At 35.2% G+C, this 20,471-nt stretch overlaps 1 protein-coding gene across 4 annotated transcripts; it reads right to left on the bottom strand.

Annotated features, from left to right (window-relative positions):
- Positions 1-210: 210 nt before the first annotated feature.
- LOC116770436 (CBP80/20-dependent translation initiation factor) lies at positions 211-20,273 on the bottom strand. 4 transcript variants are annotated; one of them, XM_061527692.1, is made up of 10 exons: positions 20,109-20,273; positions 13,852-13,916; positions 11,649-12,232; positions 11,102-11,183; positions 9,776-9,887; positions 4,589-4,739; positions 4,018-4,279; positions 2,915-3,105; positions 2,457-2,651; positions 211-2,289 (listed from the first exon to the last, which is right to left on the bottom strand). In XM_061527692.1, exons 3-10 carry the CDS (start codon positions 11,781-11,783, stop codon positions 2,068-2,070), a joined length of 1,350 nt encoding a protein of 449 aa, XP_061383676.1. In that variant the 5' UTR covers positions 11,784-12,232; positions 13,852-13,916; positions 20,109-20,273; the 3' UTR covers positions 211-2,067. The 4 variants fall into 4 exon arrangements, with proteins under 4 accessions (XP_061383676.1, XP_032517800.1, XP_061383678.1 ...); XM_032661909.2 differs by having other exon boundaries at positions 9,776-9,899; XM_061527694.1 differs by lacking the exons at positions 11,102-11,183; positions 11,649-12,232; positions 13,852-13,916; positions 20,109-20,273 and adding an exon at positions 10,687-10,936.
- Positions 20,274-20,471: the final 198 nt, after the last annotated feature.

The following is a 20,471-nucleotide window of genomic DNA, read 5'->3' on the forward strand; positions in this document are numbered from 1 at the left end:
AAGTTCAAATTCGTCTCGATCGTTTGTATTTTGTAATTAATGATTTACAAATATAGAATAAAAATAAATTATATCAATAATATTATTATTATCTTAATATTGATTGGTCATCAATAAATCGCCAACAGTATTTCAAGAGTATAATTTGGACGTTTATGTTTATATCATTTCCTCACCGACAGCAGAATTGGAGACCAAATAAAACATATATTTTTTGTATTTAATTTATTTTTTATTATTTTTGCATAGTACAGAAATACAGCTGTTACGAGAATAACGTTATTGCCCGTATCCAATTAATATAAAATAAATATAATACACCAATTCATTTGTTAGCACCACTTTTTTTTGCATTTTCTCTTTTATAAAAACGTAAATATAACCTAATGTTTATGAATGCAGTAATGATACAGTTCAGGGTCTGCTCAGTAACATACAACATAGCTCTTAACATTATAATTAGTTCGTTATTTATTGTGTGGACGCATCGATCGCACACACAGCTAACATTAATGAAATAAGGTTATATAGCTAAAAATATATTATTCATCACTTACCAGAAACGAAAACAAACGAGAATTTGGTCCATCTTCAACAGTAATTCAGAAAGCATCTACAGAACCCAGTCTTTGGTTAAGACAAAGATGCACCACCTTACATTTATTATATCACAAGCATATCTCCAGCACAATCTCAGTCAAACTTATTACATTATGCGACTATTGAGAGTTTAATATGTTAGTTAGTTAGTTTTAAACTAACAGGCTATAGACCGACATAGTATTATTAAGTGAAGGAGCAGCAGACAAAGGGCCATTGAACCGAGTACTATGCGATCACCGTACAGTAAGGTACATAGTTAGTTTGTCACTAAACATTTTAATACTTCTAGGTATATATCTCTTATTATTATTCAACATTAAAACTAATCTTGTATACCATTTACAATTTATTCATAATAAATCTTTGTATAAAATAGCCGAATATGTTTTTAATATAAAAGCCTGTATATTAAGGCACAGTGTAATGAGCTTATGGCTAATGCCTAATTACGTAAGCCGTGAAACAAATTAATGACAACAGATCACAAATATTCAAACGATACCAAACATCCAATTAAAATGCTTTAACTAACTTCAAAGATAAACAAAATACACTCAGACATTTATGGTATATATACTTACCCTCCTCCTTGTTCGTAACAGAATAAACTACAATACAATAACAGTTCAGGAACTTACAGATACGACATAGACATAGCGACAGCGTTTCACACATTCCGATGAGCGGACGAAGATATCATTAGTGTATATTAATATTGTCTCCACAACAAATACAAACGTCCAGTACATGTATTGTATACACATATAAACGTGTCACTATGTAAACATTATGCAGTCATTGAAACAAAGTAATATTTCATGACCTTACATCCGACACGTTTATAGACGACTTACTAATAAAGATACATCCTTATAATAAGGTGAACAGATGCTCTTATTAATTAAACCAAAATTAAAAAGCTCTTGCTTCCCACTAACGTGTATATAAATAATACAATGCTATTAATAACAATTATTCATACAATTGTTAGTATCATATCAAAGTTACGCGACCTACCGTCATTTCATCACTACTGGACTACTTCGTTAGCTACATCCTGTATATTAATTCATTATATTATTAGCACGTGGACTACACGCCATATAAACGGCTCGTATATTAAAATTGAATAATCATTCTACGCACTTTTCTCTATACAATAAACGCACAAACTAATTTATGATAAAACTTTTCCAATACAACGCCAACTTGAACCACCGCAGCATTCAACGATACCATCGACATGGTCCACGAGACCGAGACGAGACGAGGATCGCCCTCGACTCTCCGCGGCCTCTGTTAGATTAATATGTACATTAATCCCTCCGTCTAACGACAGTCACGTGATCGCCTCCGCAGCTTCATAATACTGGCGACGCCGTACACTCTACCCGTCTCAAACGCTATACATAGACTCTACATCAGTCCTATATACTATGAATATATGTTACATGAGTGTTCCGTCTACTTGGAGGAGGGGTAGTAGTAGAGCACCGCACAGCCGGGCAGCTGCCAGCGAGACGCGTGGAGCTCGATCAGCTGGAGTAGAGTGCGTCGTATGGAGGGGGCGGCGGCCGTGTTGATGAACGCGTCACGGACGGCCGACAGCAGGCGCTCCAGGTCACCTGGCAGCTGCGTTTCGAGATCCCGGCCAATGTACGTCAGGACAAAGAACAGATTCTCCGTCTGAAAGAATTTTATTACGATTAACATAAAATACATTTGTTGCAATGTCAATGTATTCCTTCCAGTTTAACACTAAGGATTGTATATTGAAATTGTCTAAAGCGTTATTAATTATTATACGAGAGGGTGTCGTCTAGAGTTCGGCTGGTAATAAGTGTGTAACTGACGTCGCTGGGTGAAGGCACCGGTTGTCGGATGCAGTCCTCACAGCACTTGCAGATGAGCGCGAGCAGCACGTGTCCCGGCGCGCTGTGTCCGCGGCGCTGGATGGCCCGCCGCCGCAATTGGCAGTACATCTCCAGCAAGAACGACAGGAAGGCCATCAGACGAGGACGGCCGCCGCTCACCACAGCACCCAGCAACTAAAATAACATAACATACTGTGATTTAAATTCTTTGAAGCTTTTTGTATCCTGGGGAACAGTGTATGTAGATCAAAAGAGCATGTAAAAAATAAAGAAAGTCCAAATTAAGCCCATGGATGGACTTCAGCTATGATCATTAGGGCAATAGGACGAGTGCAGAAACTTGTATACTAGATTCTGTAGCATCAGCTCCGTCGCTACTTCCGCGTGTTATCACAGTACCCTCAATAACTGGATGCAAAGATGTTTATTTCTATCACCTTATCCCTGTCGTGGTACCACTGCTGGCACGTGTTCAACAGAGACTCGAGGAACGTCTCCGTGTTTTCTCTCTCCACTACCGCGATACATCGCCGAGCTGCTGGTAGCGCGTACCGCGGAGACTCCACCGCGCGGGAGATCAGGTGACCCACGGCATCCATCAGAGTACGAGCGCACACGGCGTTCGGGTCTGAAGCGTTATTACACATATTTGAGAGGAAATTTACAATGGATCTGAAGTGATGGCTATTTCGAGGTGAAAACTATACGATGTATATAAGTAGACTGAAGAAAATCAATGTAGACTTAGAAGAAATTGATAGTTACTTAGACGGAATTAGACCAGTCGATGTGTGTTACAAGTCTAGAAATAAAATCTACACGGAGATGATTTTATACGCAAACAGAATATTCATCATTATTATATCATACTGTGCTAGTGTATTATGAAGTCGAGTATCTCGCCTCTGAAATTCATCATCAAACGGTAGGTGTTTTGGATTCCGGGTCTGACTAAAATGATTTTGTTTAATTAAATAAGTTCCTGGTGTTTATATAATTTATATTTAGAAATAGTAATCAGTTCAAGAAAATTAAATAGAATGTAACTAATTGTAGAATTTTATAACCACATTATTATACAATTGTTTATGATTATATATTTTTATCAATAAGAATAAGATTATTATATATTTCAGTATCATGAATATCGGATATTTAAAAAGTTTATTTTTTCCGAAGAATATCCAAAAGACATCAGTGCAGGAAGCTTACATTACAGCCTATTCAATCTAAATATAAGGAAGTGACCTTTATTTGAATATCTTATGTACTGCGTGTATTTACAGCAAGTGCCATAACAATGTGACGAATGGAATTTAAATATCATTAGGTCGTCGAATTGTATATTTTGCAATAGCGTTGTACTAAATGCATCTAATATTTTGACAATCAAATTCAACTACTGCATAATCTGTAAATCATTCCAAACCAACTATTACCAACCAAAGAGTTTCTGTACCACCACAGTTCCTCTACTCTCTTCTCCCATCACCGTGCTGGAGACGAATAAAAAAATTAGATTACAAACCATTTTTCTCACCTTCCAGTGCCTTGTCAATGCATTCCTGGATCTCGGGGGGGAAGTTGCCAAGGTCCCCGGCGTCAGCGGCCAGGCCCAGAGCTGCCATGCCACTGGCCAGCGTGTCAGCCGTGGTCAGAGACTTGGAGCGCTTCAGCCCCGGCGTGAACGACTGCGGCCTGATGCTCTTCCCGTTGCCGTTCGACAGCGAGGACGGCGGTGACTTCTTCTTCTCCTGAATGATCTGCTGCGGCTGGAGTTTAAAATGAACCCGAGGGCCCGACTGGAAGAACACATCGATATATTTATCAACAAAACTTTATTTATAGTATAAAAAGATTGTGCGCTCTAAACTTATACTATTGTTCCAAAACATCTTCAACTTCAACGTTACCGGAAAAGAAACAAAATAAGATGTGTGTGAATCGCAGCTCTCTCTCTTTAACTGACAGCACATTATACGAATCGTAGATTTTTAACACCCTCGTTAATCCACCAGATAACTTCCCAGATAAGTGTGCCATAAAGGTTTAACTTCAAAATATCTTAATTCTCAATATGTATGTGCGTATCTTGTCAATATATTACGTACGTTGGCGTGCGGCACATTGCCGCTAGAGGCGCTCGTGAGTAACGCGTGCGGCGGCATCACCGGTCTGAAGTGTGGCGGCACCTGCGCGTGCAGCACCACCGACCGCGAGTGCTGCAGACCCACACTCGTGTACCCCAGGCCTACAGACGACCTGCACAAATATCATTCAACTCAGTTGGACTACAAACACAAATAGATAATTTTGGTATATTAGGCGTAATCTGTATTGTTTGACACTTTACGGTGCCCCCATTTGGTCGGCTCTCTTGCGTCAAACACAGAGGACGATAGCGTTAAGGATGATCAGGGGTTACCGCGCTACAGTGAGGAGGGTAACCGGTGGTTGTTGTGGTGGGTGAACCGGCATTCATGCGATGTTGCATGTTTCCAGGACGACTGTTTGCCAGTAATGCATTCTTTTCAACGCAAAAAGATAGGTTATCATCATGAAATAAATTATTAATTTCAGTATCACTCAAAGGAAAAATATTTCTTTCCGTATAGTCGCTAAACGAAGCTACCGGGCAAATATTTCACGTGTTTATTTAGGATTATACACGAAGTTTAAAATATGCCGCAAGATAATATGTAATTAAATAAATAAGATAAATCATATACACATATTTTAAACTACATGCGTATAATGAAACACATTATTCATTTGCCGGGTAGCTTTAAATATATATACTCTGTATTCAAATCATCAAGTTTTCTACTTCACACGCTCCCATCTGGATATAACGAGATGAATGCTATCCTGATAACAATCGTTAGGTAATTTGAATTATTAACATAAGGCACACGTATTGTTTGCGGGTTTTATCACGGTTAGTTTGTCACACGTGTCATGATGTTACACATGTCAAAGCATCAAATTGATTTAAAAATTGATAAATACTTGCTATATTTTTCATAACAACGTATACCGCACATGACGCAAGTTTAGTAACCTTGCCAGTTCACAAAGTCGATCGCTACTTGCAATATAATACATGGCAACGATTTATTTATTTTGATGAAAAAAAGTATCATTTGCATATTCAGTAAAATGCATAAAATTTCACTTACTAATCTACTCCCACTACCACAGAAGATAGTTTCGGGTGTCATTTGTTCATTTCTTATATGTTTCTTGTATAATTAGGACGTTAAGTCTAATTGTAAGCTTGATAACCTTAACATTGTTTAAGCAACTATCAGCCAAGTAATATACAACAGGAGCGGCTTATAATAATTTTTAAATGTATGATTTAATAGTTATTTTTAATAAGCTAGCACACACAGTCTATGCACAGGAAGTAAAACAGACAATGGCGATGGTCACCAAAGTATTCCGAGCACGTCAGACGGTTAAGGGCAGCGCTTGGTGTGCGCTCAGTACAATAACACATGAAGCTGTCGAGTTATTATATACTAAATATTTATATTTTAATAATCATTATGATGTAACTATTAATTTTCATGCATTAATTATGGTTCAAAATTACAATATAAATTAACACAGCCTCTCCTAGTACTTGGTACTTGGCTTGACACCTATTTTTCATTTCCAACTAAATATGAACCACGTAATCATTGGATAAATACGATCAACCGACGATTAATGAAAAAAAAAGATGAAACTGTTGGTTTCGAGTTGGCAATGAAAACTGCTAGTAAGGGCCTGGACATATTTATATTGTAAAAATAGATTCATTAATTAATATAAAGTAAATCATATAATTGATACAAAGCAGTCTTCATTTAACTTTATATAATAATAACATAATCCGACATGTGGTGCGGAATGAGGGCAAGTACCGTGTCCGCTCTCTACCTCAACGTACTCAACACAACACCAACTACGACTAACAATTGCATAGTTATAACAATATTTAATTATCTTAATATAGAGTACGTAACACGTTAACTCCTACAAGGTAATGTAATGATATACTTATTATACAGAAATTTAAAATATCCAAAGGGGTAACAGTTCAATGTGTAAGCACATCAGTGTATTGGAACACGTCCAATCAGCATCACCTATGCCTACGGTACTATCAATTTCATTACTGTATTAATGACAGGATATCTCCTACACATTCGCTTTTGATGCCAAATGATAATGCGTTTAGCTAACTACCCGCGCGCTCAGATGAAACATTGTTCAATTTGAAATGTATGACATCAACAAACAGACATACATGCTGATGAACTCACAGTATTCTTTAATTATTAAGGATTTTGTCACGGTGTATCAAAGATAATAAGTAGAACTTTAGGAATTTTAAGTCACTGGAATCAAATCAAAAAACTATATATCCAACAAAATGCTTATCTCAAGCCTTCGTGGTAGCAATATGGATGAAGCGTTTCCCATATCTCATGCAAGTAATACTGTGGTGTACGAAGATCTGTGGATGAAAATCTTATGTAGTGTATGTAATCTAAGAACTTGGAATAGGTATACTGGGCGTGTGTTTGTTATAAACTGATTAACTAATTGCTGGTTAGTTGTATATACTGATGTAACAGACTCCTGCAACAAACTTTACTGTTATTGTATTGTAGTAATCATCGTGTGTTTGATTTGTCATATGTACCTACACACCACAGGTATTGAACCAAACGAGCGAAACTGTGACTGAGACCATAATGAAGAATACTATATATTAATTATATTGATTGACAGCACTTATGCTGACGATTGTACAAATTACAATGTCTAAATTTCGTTAACGTAAACACGAGGTGAGCATGTACAAATTCGTGAATTGTCCTTTAAATTTCTCTAATAATACATTTTAATTAAGTTTTGAGATCGCCTGTTCGATGTATGAGAGTATAGCATTTTATATGTTATCTCAGTATCATAAAAGAATTGTTTACCTTCTGGAGACAAAAACTAGAAATTCTAGTTTTTGAATCTTTCTAGTCTTTGAATTCTAGTCTAGAATCAAACCACGTTGTGTTCCAAGTATTTTCATATTATTGTGATGTTTTTCGAACAATTATTCAAATCCTTACCCATTAAAATGTCGTAGCATGATGATATTTTATTATAACAAGTTTTTTTATTCTTGAAATATACAATGTAATTCTTTCTCAGCTCGTCCTTTTTGTAAAATTTGTAAAGTGCTTTAATACCGTGAGGTAGTCTTATACTTGAATAAACAAACATCTCAACTAACAGTCTTATGAAATCCTGACAAGTGAGTGTCACGTGTTAAAATACAATATCGAAGGTGAAGACTTGCACTTGTTACGCGGAGTGTGGAACTCACGCGCGCACACACACACACACAACGACAACATAACCATAAGTAGAACATGAGTAATATCAAGTAACGCCAGAAACATTGCAAATATACGAAAAATATCACTAGCCAAATCAAATGTATTCGAAATTCGAAAGAAACCACCAATAAGTATATGTAATAGAATTAAAAAACCATCCTCTTTGAATCATGCGACCGCCGGCGAGGGAATGCTGAACGTTTCCTGAGTTTAATGAAATAATGCTTCTCATCATACAAACATTGCTTAAATTGATGTATGAATCACGTCACGTGGGTGGAAATGTGAAGAGAGCGTCTCCGAGACAGAGGAATCAGACGAGAGGAACCAGATTCCACTACGGGATTATTGCACTCTGCGCGGGAATGAAGTATGGCGGGGTGCATCAGTAATATTAAAAATGACTCACATTATGAGCGGAAAAATGTTAGCTTGTTCACAGCTCGACTCGACCTTGGACATTAACGACACCTAGTACACTGACGTACTTAATGACCACTGATATGTTAAAATTTTTTGAAACCAAGCTAAATTAATGTCACTTTTTCGTTTGTGAAATAAAAGTTAGATAGCATTTTAATTTATACAATATGGTAACACTTATCTACTTAACTGTACTGATAACATCTACAGTACAACTATTTGCTTTGGTTATAAAAACTTATTCAACTTTATTGCATGTTTATTAAATATGTGATCGTGCGTAGTTAGAAATGATGCGCCTTTTTGGATAAGTAAAATTTAATATGGAGCCCAAAAACTATGTCTAACAAACAATATAAAGATCAACAAACCCTGCATATATTGAATAGCTAATGACAGGAACCGGAAACTGACATAACAATGTTGTCAGCGAAATGCCACCTAGTTTGTATACAAAAATAAAAGCATCATAGTGTCACACTCACATGTCAGAAGTGGAGTACCTGCCGCGAACCATTGTGAATATAACCAACTAATCTTTAACTGGCACTAAGCAAACACTACAAAACATATTTCCTTCAAGCAAACACACTTATAAAATTCAACACAAAATCAACGTCATGTTGCTATGAAATGAAAACTTTAAAAATGGTTATTCGCGTCGAGTGTCCAATGTGTATGTTGTCAGCGGTTCAGCTTCGTTCGTTCGCGATCGTTTGCATCTTACGGAGCGGAGGCCGAGGTCTGAGGGCGTGCTCCCAACGCCGCGGCCCGACACACACTGATAACGAGACGCGTACAACCAACATCCCAACACGACCCGCTCACATATTGGACCACGGCCAACGTCGCTCCCCGATGCCCGGATACACTATACTTTTATAAAAAAACACCACTCCAAACAACAAAGTAACAATCAACGCCCCAGTACTGTGCACTTGCTAACATTGAATGAACGTATTTCAAATTTCCTTCAGCTTCTCCAGCACGTCACACAAATGCTGTATGGTTTCAAGGTCGTCTATTTATAAGCGATCCAACTTCATCAGTGATCTCTATAGCTGGAATTGCTAAATGCGCCGTCACTTGTACGTTTTTTGTCAGTGACTTATAAAGCCTAGGTTACGTTGCTTAATTGTCAGAGGGCAGCCAAGCCATTTTATCCGTGTTAGTCTCGAGCACTTGTGAACATGCTTTATATCAAAGTAAAACAGTGCACAAACTATCCGAACTTGTTTATAATGCAAACGTCAAAGCGTACCTTTATATTATATATAATATTAGCAAGTCGATTGTTATTAAAAAGACAAGTCAATGAATTGCAATCTTTAAATCTTCATTACGATTTTTCATTCACTAATCAGTTATGAAAAATATATAATTTTAATAATACATCTAAATATAAAAAGTAGTTAGTAATTATTCGATATGAATTTTGAGTTAACGCTATTCTAGTATTCAGTTGAGATACAGCTATAGACTCACCTATTATGAAGGTCTGTCGGCTTGGCCATAGTGAACTCCTTTGCGTGCACGTTCAGCTTGTTCCCAGCCGTGGGCGTGGTGGGCGTCGTGGCCGCCGTGGTCGCCACGCCGTCTGTGCGGACACCTGGTGGTCAACGTTGGAGTCAAGAGAAGAGATGATAGGAAAGGTTAGATGACTGTTAGCGATTGTGACCAGCGTGACGTGATCGGTGAACAGTGTGTCAGGATATTGACAAGCATCACGAGTGATAGAGTGATCATCATTGTGCCTTGTGTGTGCGGCCAGGACTGGGTATTAAATTATAATAATGAATCAATACACATATAGAATGAAATGGCGAACTACAGTGTGACAAGAAATATTAAATTATAAATAGCTAATAATGTAATGAGATAACATAATGGATAATCCTAGCCTAGGGACGGGAGTAACCCGAGAACGTCCTTCAAACAAAACAGTAGTAAATCTTAAAATAGCACTTCTTTTTTCGTGATTAGAGTTCATTTTACTCGAATTATTCAGTCCTTATATATTATCAAAATAGATTTAGATTATTACAGAACACAGATAACACAACCAGAAGAAATATAGGCGAATAACAGTACGTTTAATAGAATTATTTACTCATGTTCCATACAGTTCCTTATATGAATTATTTTTTCAAGCTATCCTTTGTTTTATATCTGGTCTACATCACGTGCGTGATGGACGCCGCGCCGTCTCGCTCCAACGATTAAACTTTCATCAACGCTTACAGCAAGCCGCGCTGTTGCTATCCGAAATACAACTATTGACGAATACTGCATACGGGGCGACAATATACAATAACGTTATGCTTCGATCGACTCGTCTAAGTCTATGTATATGTAGACTGTTTTGTAAGTACTAAATCCCATTAGAGAAGTCTAACCTGCGGGGTCTGATAAAGATTCTGTGATTGTGACATCTGGTGTCAAAGGTGTAACTGGAGCTGAAGCCACGGGCGACACACTGGCCACGGCCGCTAAGGGCGCTATGGACACTGGCGACACGGACACCGGCGACACTTGGGCCACATTCGCTACCGGCTGCGACACGGACTGTTTCACGATACAACGCGACATTCCCTCGACCGCTCCAACTCATGGAAGCTATGAACGCACGCCTGACACACGCGGCCCGCAAACATGAGACTGTCGTGGCGTTCCAAAATTGAAGTTTTGTTTATTTTTAATTTTGGCGCCAATTGAGCGTGGTGACGCTTGCCAGCATTTCCCTATGCGACGCGTTATCGAATCGGAAATAATTATTATAATATTATAAATAACGTTTTATTTCTATCTCACCTGGCGGTCTATAGATTTCGAGAGTCGGTTTACCCTTGGCGTTCGTCAGGATCATACTCCGCCGTTTCCCATTGTTCGGAAACTGTAACAGATTGTACAGATGTTGTTGTGAAATATAAATATTCTACGTGTATACATAGCTTGATGAACTGTCACAATTTATTTTCAGAGTCTTACAGATTACACACCAAATAACATCATCGACCAATTTAAAAAAAAATTCCGTGACTAATGACGTTGTAACATTTGATTTTCATTTTATAATTTTTTATTTTGTTAGTAACATTTGCGTTTATTGCGTTATGTGTAAAGGTCGTCAGGTTTTAACGTTAGTAGGTGTTAAAATGAATTGTGCATTATCCCACGCATTATTGCAATGCCATTAATTTATTATACATTCTAATCAAATGGGAGCTAGTTTCAAGTTATTCGAATAGAACTAAATTCTTAAAATTTAGGTGGCCTTTATTATTTAACTTTAACTAGTAGAGAAAATAAGTCCTGTTTTATCCGTAAATCTGTGCAAAGTTTTTGCTTGTAGTTTAACCTGGTTATGATGCATGTTGTGGTGCGACTGCGGCCTGATAAAGCTCCTCTCTCTCATGATAACTCCGGGGCTGGCGAAGTCCTGCATCCTGTAGCTCCTCTGAAGCTCACTCCCCACACCCATTTGAGCCTGCATTCTGATATATGTGCGACTGGACGGTTTATATATCTTTGGGTGATCGCTAGATTCCTTTTAGAATAACCCTATACAATTCAATATATCTATATCCGATTATAAATAAATACACTAGATGAATGACTAGTTTAATAGTTACAAATGTCGATAGTTTGAATATGTACAAATATGTGTATAAAATTAAAAAAAATATACGGGCAATGTACAAGTGCGCGTGTACACTAAGCGAAGCTAGGTTTATCACAATGATTGTGACGTCACAATAGAGATCTATCCTCATATACACTAAGGCCCCCAGTCGTGGCCACTGAAAGGGGGCAATTTCGAGATTCGTTTGAAACGACTTAGAGCGGTGCAGGAGCTAGCCTGACAGAGACAGAGCGATTTTATTTCCGAGGGACAGGGGCCTTGCTCGATTCGTTTCGTTGGAGGGCCCTTCGACCCTTTATCTGAAAATGAAAATTAAAGTTGAGACTAATATCAGAATCTCTCTAAATATATCTATAATGTATTGTTTTTTAGCTTTTCATCCCAAAAATATCAGTTCGAGAAGAAATTATTGAACAAAATGGTATATAATGTGGTAATTTCAGTGTGTAACATGTATAACAGAGGTATCAGGTTCCTCCTACAAGACCTTGTAACTGATACAAACGAAGCTCTCGATGCAAACCGGTTTGATTATAAAATAAAATGAAATGCTCCTACTCGCGATCCTCCTAAAGATTTAAACCTTTACATACTCTTTACAAACGTAGAATCCTTACCTTATAATATGTTACATACATAGTAAGACTTAAAGGGTAGTGTAGTTTGCATAGAACTATTCATAGTATTGATATTTTGTTTTAAAGGTTTTAGCCTACAGTTTTATCATTTCATTATCCGTATTTTGGAAATGACTTGCTTATATATTTTGTCATTACTTCAGCATAGCAAACATGCTGGTGTCTTTTCCAATGGGCATGTTTTGAAGTCATCAGTATGTGTGCATTCAGCGGACAAACCACACCCTTACATCCTTGCCCATAAACCAAAGTCACTCGTACGTGAATACAGATTGAAAATCAGATCAAAAATACTGCATTTCAAGTCCTCAAAAAGTTTCGTCTAGATCGTTACGCGTGAATAAAAAAATCGTGAATAAAACTGACAGAGACTTCTTTTTTTGCTTTCACGGTTGTTTTTAAGAAATCCAAACCGAAGGTTGCAATAAAACTATGAGGCACATATTCAGAAACATTACATTACTTTAATATTTAACAAACTCTTTATCGTATACTCTGTTGAACCGACTTAACCAACTTGAGAAAAGACGCTTCTTATATAAAATAAATCTTATTTTTTCTTTTTCAATTCAATCCCTTGTATTTGGTTTTTTGTTTCAATTTTTCTTTGTAGGTATTAAAATATATCGAATAATTTCTAATGTATATAGATATATTGTTTGTCGCAATAAAAATAATAATTTTACTTCAAATTCACCAATTCAATAGTTAATAGGGAGACAAAGTAGAAAATAAAATCAACCTTATATGTAAACATTCTACTAGCTCGCCTGTATCATCGTATTGTTAGCCAAAAACTTGAAGATTTGGTATTCCTAACGATTGCAAGTGTCCATGAATGAAGAGGTCAGTATAGAGACAGATGAATGGAACAACGGATATGACACAAGAAGATGTTTAGGGACTGTTTAATAAAGAAAAACTAGGAATAGTAAAGCTAGGTACAGATGAAAAGAGATTCTCACTCAACAAGCGACACCGTCCAGTTCACACTAGTTTAATGAAAGGTTGTCAGCACTGGACGAGCACACAGGATATATTAATTCGTTACAGCCAATATGAAACACTTAAAAAACATGTCATTATCGTTAGACAGCGACTAACGAGAACTCAGTGTGGGAAGGCTTTTAGCTCTTCCAAATACATGGGCTGGAATTGTCTTTTTTAATTAAATTCTTATTTAGGTTGGAAGGTCTGGATGGATTGGAGGAATTGGATGAATTGGATGAATTGGATGGATGAACATATGAAATATAATAATTCAAATGTGTTCGTCTCACCGCTCTTTCGTTGTGCGCCGTCAGACGATATGCACTCGGACTCGTATAAGCTCGTATTGGTTTCACTGTAACAATACCAGTTACTTAACATATATAAATATCTATCATACTATACAATAAACTTATAATAAAAACCTCATAGCTTGGAAGAATCTGTGGTTTTATAGAACGTAGTATTGGACATTGGCGTTGGAAGATTGAAACAACGCATAATATTTTTTTTAATACCCGTGACGTAATTTTTTCAACCCTTTTGTTTTCATTATTTTCTAGATAATGTTACATATACGTATTTGTATGATCTTTTTCTCAACATACAAATGCATTAGTTGCATTGTTTGTGATTCCTAAAGGCGTCTCTCGGTAAGATAATAACTACCGCTGTATGTGGAACGGTTTGTGTATAAGATGTTATATCCAATTAGTATTCACAGCACTTGAACCGTTACGTGCATTATTAACGGAAATATATAAGGAAATCTATACAGAGCCGTGTGATGGAACTAGTTTAATTACTCTGAGTATGACTAAAGTATAAACAATTAAATTATATATTTCTTACTATTGAAAATCAATTATGTAGCTATTTTATTTTGTAAACATATACACACACACACACACACATATATATATATATATGTATATATATATATGTATATATATATATATATATTATTCTTATTCTAAAACAAACTTTTGTACATGTTTGAAATAATTTATTTTTATTTATTAAATCATTTGTAAATTTTTCAATTAACGTCTAATTTAAATAACTCTAGAATCCAATTATATTTATAATGAATTTTAAAAGTAGTTCAATAGGATTTTCGTTTTGCTTGATTATTATAGATAAAGGAAACAAATGGGTAATGCAAATTTACATAAAAGATAAGATGCATACATGACATAAGACGGGGATTATGTATACGTCATATTTCGGCCAAATAAAATAATTTAAAAATGAAATTAGTTAATTTTTTTTATGCTACGGCTTCATTCGCACTGGAACCGTGAATTTTTTTTTTCGTAAATCATACGTTAATTGTCAAAGTATCTTAATGAAAAAATTTTTTTTGTCGCCTTTATATGCAACTGCAAGTATTATAAAACAAAATGTTTTACACTTAAAATATTCTATGTTTATGCGTCTATTTCAAAGATATTCTCGGTCCTAGACGTTTAAATGGAACAACCAAACATACTAACAACTTGTTAAGTAATACTACACATAGAGAAAATCATCGTGATTCACACTCGCAGACGGGTTGCAACGGACATAATACAATGAGCCAATATTTACAGTTGTGGACTCACCGTGTCAAATGTTATATTCTCAAAATAAACTAATGAAATATTCGTCAAACAAGGACATATATTAAGGACATCTAATCTTCTAGTACACTATATGATAATATTCTGTCTATACTTAAATCTTGCTTAATGCTTAGCTCCTATGTGGAACTGGATGTGCTCGCAGCCTCACATGCGATTATGGTTACTGTGTCGTAGCATAGTTTTGCTTAGGTAACATAAAGCCTTCCCTGATCAATGCATTTTTCAACACACAAATAACTTTTCGAGTCTGACCAACATATCAATCTAAAATTACATAGTTATTAGTACGACACGCGTTTAAAAGATCAGAAATCAAACTGTTCACATTTATCGTATTAGTATAGATTCACGAGCCGCCCACATCTTATTTCACTTTCAATTTACCTAATGAACTTTACGTAGTTGATATTTAAAATTTTAATTCAAGCATTTTTTTAGATACACCTTGTTATATATAAAGTCAAAAATAAATAAATTACATTGCAACCCTATTAACATTTTTATTATCATTTCATATATATAGACGTGAAAAGTAAATATCATTTTTCACTTAAAACAGTCCATTCTAATATTATTCAATAAGTGGGATTAACGATACAGGCCTCTGAAAACGACACAAGTCGCTATTAATATTATTCGCGTATTGCCATACAATCTTTCATTTCACTTCCAAACGCTCTATGATGCATTATCATGCAGATGAAGTATACAAATTTGAAAACTTCACTCCTCGTAGGCGGTGCCGGATGACATCATGTTTACCGACAGCCGTCTGACACGATATGAACGCAATTAAAACTCTATTCATACAACGTAAAGTGTATATTAGCATGTGTGATCCTTGCAAGCTGGGTACATATTGAGATGTTCTAGGTCACTGGGCACGTTCCGTGACTTCTTTGTTTTGTTGTTTTGTCACTAATCTTTAATGGAAACGTTATTCAAAATCTTTATCATTATCACTATCTTATTGATGCGATCTAAACATTACTTATATTTTACAAAAAAAAAATTATTCCACAGCACGTTTAAAGATTTTAGTGTACATATGTTTTAAAACGAAAAGCAGTTGTCCATATAATTGAAGACAAAATACTAACAAACATTGATAAAATCAAATCTATGTGAAGATGTCTCTTAGACACTACACCTGTTAATTGAAACGCGTCTTGTACATATTAAGGGCTTATTTTTGGAATTATGGAAGTACGAAAAAAATTTAAATAGAACTATGTTTTTCTGATTTGCTTCGCATATTTTATAAGTCTATATTTATCCCTCACTTCGACTTCTTTACACTAAAAGTGACGACGACGAGGTATAAGTGCGTGTGACTCTTTGAACAAAAAGGAAGGTGAAAGAACCCAATTATTAGCATCGATACCACTATACTGACGTCAGAAAAATCGAGATTTTTTACCACAAATAGCAAAAACAGAAAAATAACAGAGAAAAAAGAAGACATGACATTTTTAACCTTTTTTTGTGAAATACAATTTATTTTATATATGATATAATATTTCAGGACCTCGTAGTTTATATATGTCACTTAGGCCTCAAGGAAGCTTTTTGCTGTGATTGTCACCGAAGCTGAATATATTCAAATCCTTTCATTTAATATACAAAAAAAAATGTTTTTAAACTTAGAACACCTCCACCTCGCTTCATTTACTTTTTTTTTCTTTTAATGCATTCTATTTGAAGTGCTCATTGAAGCATAATTCCTTATATTTTTTACAATAAGCGTAACTACTTTATTTATGACATGTAGAATTTTTTAATAGAATAAACTACAAGCTTCTACTATTAGTAGTAAATTGAAAATAGTTAATTTTCAAATGAATTATTTTCTTATTACTAATATCTGATAATTAATATAAGTCGTATTGACGGTATATAAATATCAAATATTACTTCACTGTTATAACTGAATTTCTCTTTGTAGCTTTCACTTTGTTCCCTTTCTTTGCTCGATTAGAAGGTTTGAAATGATTAACAACCAAGAACCAATACCTTCCGCCCTTTCACAATGTACATTGATTACTGTAGTTGCAGTTCAGACTCATTGACATATAGGACAAGAAAATTCTAGAAGAATTCATTTATTTAGAACTCTTTGAAGTTTCTATTTGTACATTAAATAGTTGTTATAATTAATTCTGTTAAAATCGTTTAAAATTATTTTTAACGAATAAAATTATTCTGTTATAATAGTAACGTCTTAATAGTGAGGCTTTGAAATTATATTGAACAAGGAACTATTTCTTATTCACGATATCAGCATTCCTTGCAACACGTGTTAAATTCAATCAAGCACTATTTAACTGTCATAAGAAATTTCTTGTTATATTTTATACACTTATATATACCCGATATAAATGGATTTAAAATTTCATATATAAGAATATATATGTATTACTCTTTCACTTATATATCATGTATGTATATTAAAAAGATAACATATTCCGTGTGATAGTTGTGTGTTGATTTAAAAATAACTTGATTCAATGGGCGGAGTTACGGAAAACTATGAGTGAATAATATAACGACATTTTTTTACTTTTAAAACGCAATTGAATATTTATGCTGTTTAATGATTCAGTAACTTGTTTGCATGAAGAGCAGGCTGTGTGGATAGCGATGACTGTGTTATAGAACATTTTATTAATTGATCAATAAAATATTCGTATAAAATTAATTGAAAACTTAATAAACCAATCATGAACAATAGAAACCGCATGTAATTATGCCTAAATTTCTAGCGTGTAGAAATTACGTAGCTGGTAATTATCCTAGTAAATATAGTAAACTAGACGAAAAAATAAATTTATTTATTTGATAAACGCAATTATTATATTTCGTTTATCATCTTATTGAAATAAATGGTAATTAAGAATGACTTGATAAAATTATTTTATTTCAAAATGTCCTTCGATTGTCAAAAGACACGATAAATTAATTATATTAATGTAAATTGTAAATTTTTAGGTGCTTTTGTTCCTTTTTGGTTATCCAGGCACTAAACGCCCGCGTTTTTCTTTGAGTTTGCAATAGAATAAATAATACGAAATGAAAGCACAAATCAAACATCACATACAAACCATGCTCGTTTCATTCTTAATGTTGACGTAAATTAATGATTAATTCAAGTGCCAAAAACAAAAAAAAAACAACGAGAAAAAGTTTCTTTATGGTTTTCAAAAAAGATAGAACGTTTGTCTATTAACGCTTTTTATCCTTCCGAAAAGCAAATTCAGGGATACCATTTTCTTAACCGAACTTATAATATAGATGGTGAGGATCTGAAGTTGCTGCTAGTGTTTAATAATACACTGTAATAACATCTCAAACATTCATATTATTAAGTGGCAGTGTTCACACACATAATATAATCATTTAACTCTAGCGTTGTAAAAGCAAGGCCATTACTTTTCCGATAATATATCAAACTAAATTTGAAAAAACAAGTAATTCTAACACATAACGACTTGCACATAATTAAGACGGTTAATCACGTATAATCTACAAAAAAAAATACCGCGTGCTTATTAATAAACGAAAATCTTATCGATTCTGCCCAACACTTGTTCCACAGACTATATTATACAAATAATACACAGACATTCAAAACGGTCTATTGTTGCATTTTTATCATTGTTACGAGATCAAAGTCATCATCGGCATTAACTGTAATATCTTTTGCCGTCGTCAGTTTAGGGGTCATCGACCTGGTTGAATAGCCAGCGTTCGGTAGGTATTACCTAACAGAGCTAACTTGTGAATATACTGTGATATGTATTGATAAAATATAATATCATGAAAGGCTCTAGACAAATATTGATTTTGGAACGGTGGAATAAATTTCTTGCCTGTTTAAAATTAAAAATAAAATAATTTTATGATCATTTGAATGTTTATTATTTTTTTCATTATATAAAGATGGAGTTAATTCGAATAAAATTTTATTTATTAGTTATAGAAGGTTTTTATTGAAGGCATTTTTTCTGTTTTCGATTAAAATTAGAAAATTTAGCGTCATAAGTTTTGTTAAGATCAAATACTTTGTCTTATTTAGACCCCACGCAGTTAGAAGTATATTTTTCAGATTGTGGTCGTTTGTATTTTTTGTTAAAACTATTTATTCTGATTTTAGCAAAAACAGTGAGTACTTAAATTGAGGAATTAACGTGATGAATAAAATTTTTCTAAAATGGTAGATGACGTAATAGTGTTCAGAACACAGACAATAATAAATCGGTTTATTCTACTTGACATTAGATTTTCTTCAGATCTTAAGATGTTGGTATTTAAATAAACTATTGATTAATTTTGGTAATGATAGCATACATTTTATGTGGATTATATCATCTTATGACCGGAAGCGGGACGGCTGATCTGCAGATATAATTCTAGAGATTTGTTTGACCTCGAAAAGTAGTGGGAATTACTTCGTTTAATAATATTACACTTCGCAAGTAAAGAGAACCGTATGAACCGTGAGAAGGGAGAGTTTTATAGATTACAAAAATAATTCCACGATAGAAAAAATTTCATTGAGGAGTAATTGCGTCGGCTGAACGTATCGTTTTCAACGTCGGTATTTGGGGCAGCGTTGACGGAAGAGCAGACAAGATGTTCTATTTTATCCTAAACCAATTAACCGGTAGAAATCAACGAGGTGGAGGCGCTCAAATGCACTCCGCGCTCGCTTTCGTTCTGCATTAGAGAAATCGGTTTAGTAAAATTTTCGCGGCACACTACTGGAAATATTTCAGGTCACCGAGAACAAAACTCTAGTCAGGAAACGCGTAAAACGCATAACCTCTCCCTCGGTGCAGCGCCCAAAAATATGTGGTTAAATATAGAAACGAAAGAAAGTCGCGCAGACGGCATTGTTGTCGTATTAAAACTGTGTTACTTACCAGAATCTTGCGCGTGCGTATTGCGGGGGTCGTTGGCGGATTCGCGTTTTTTATTTCACTGAAAATATATTTGTTCGCGTCGCCTGTCGCTTGCGCAGATTCCGGTCGTGTGGCGCCCGCCCGGGCGGTGTGCCGACTGACGCCGCGCGCGCACCCATTGGCTGAACACCTCTCGAATCGCAGGCACACTAAACACTGTGCTGCAATGTGTGTCGTTTTCTTCACTCGCCACAAGAAAATTCTTCACACTATACCTCGGTGCTATTAACTGAAAAACACAAGTAACTATTGAAGCAATGAATCAGTGTTTGCTCTACATCGGCGAAATTGCACGGTCGCTGCGTTTCCAACAGTGTGTTTCGG

The sequence above is a fragment of the Danaus plexippus genome (genome assembly GCF_018135715.1).
Source record: "Danaus plexippus chromosome 13 unlocalized genomic scaffold, MEX_DaPlex mxdp_15, whole genome shotgun sequence".
Classification (NCBI taxonomy): Eukaryota; Metazoa; Arthropoda; class Insecta; order Lepidoptera; family Nymphalidae; genus Danaus; species Danaus plexippus.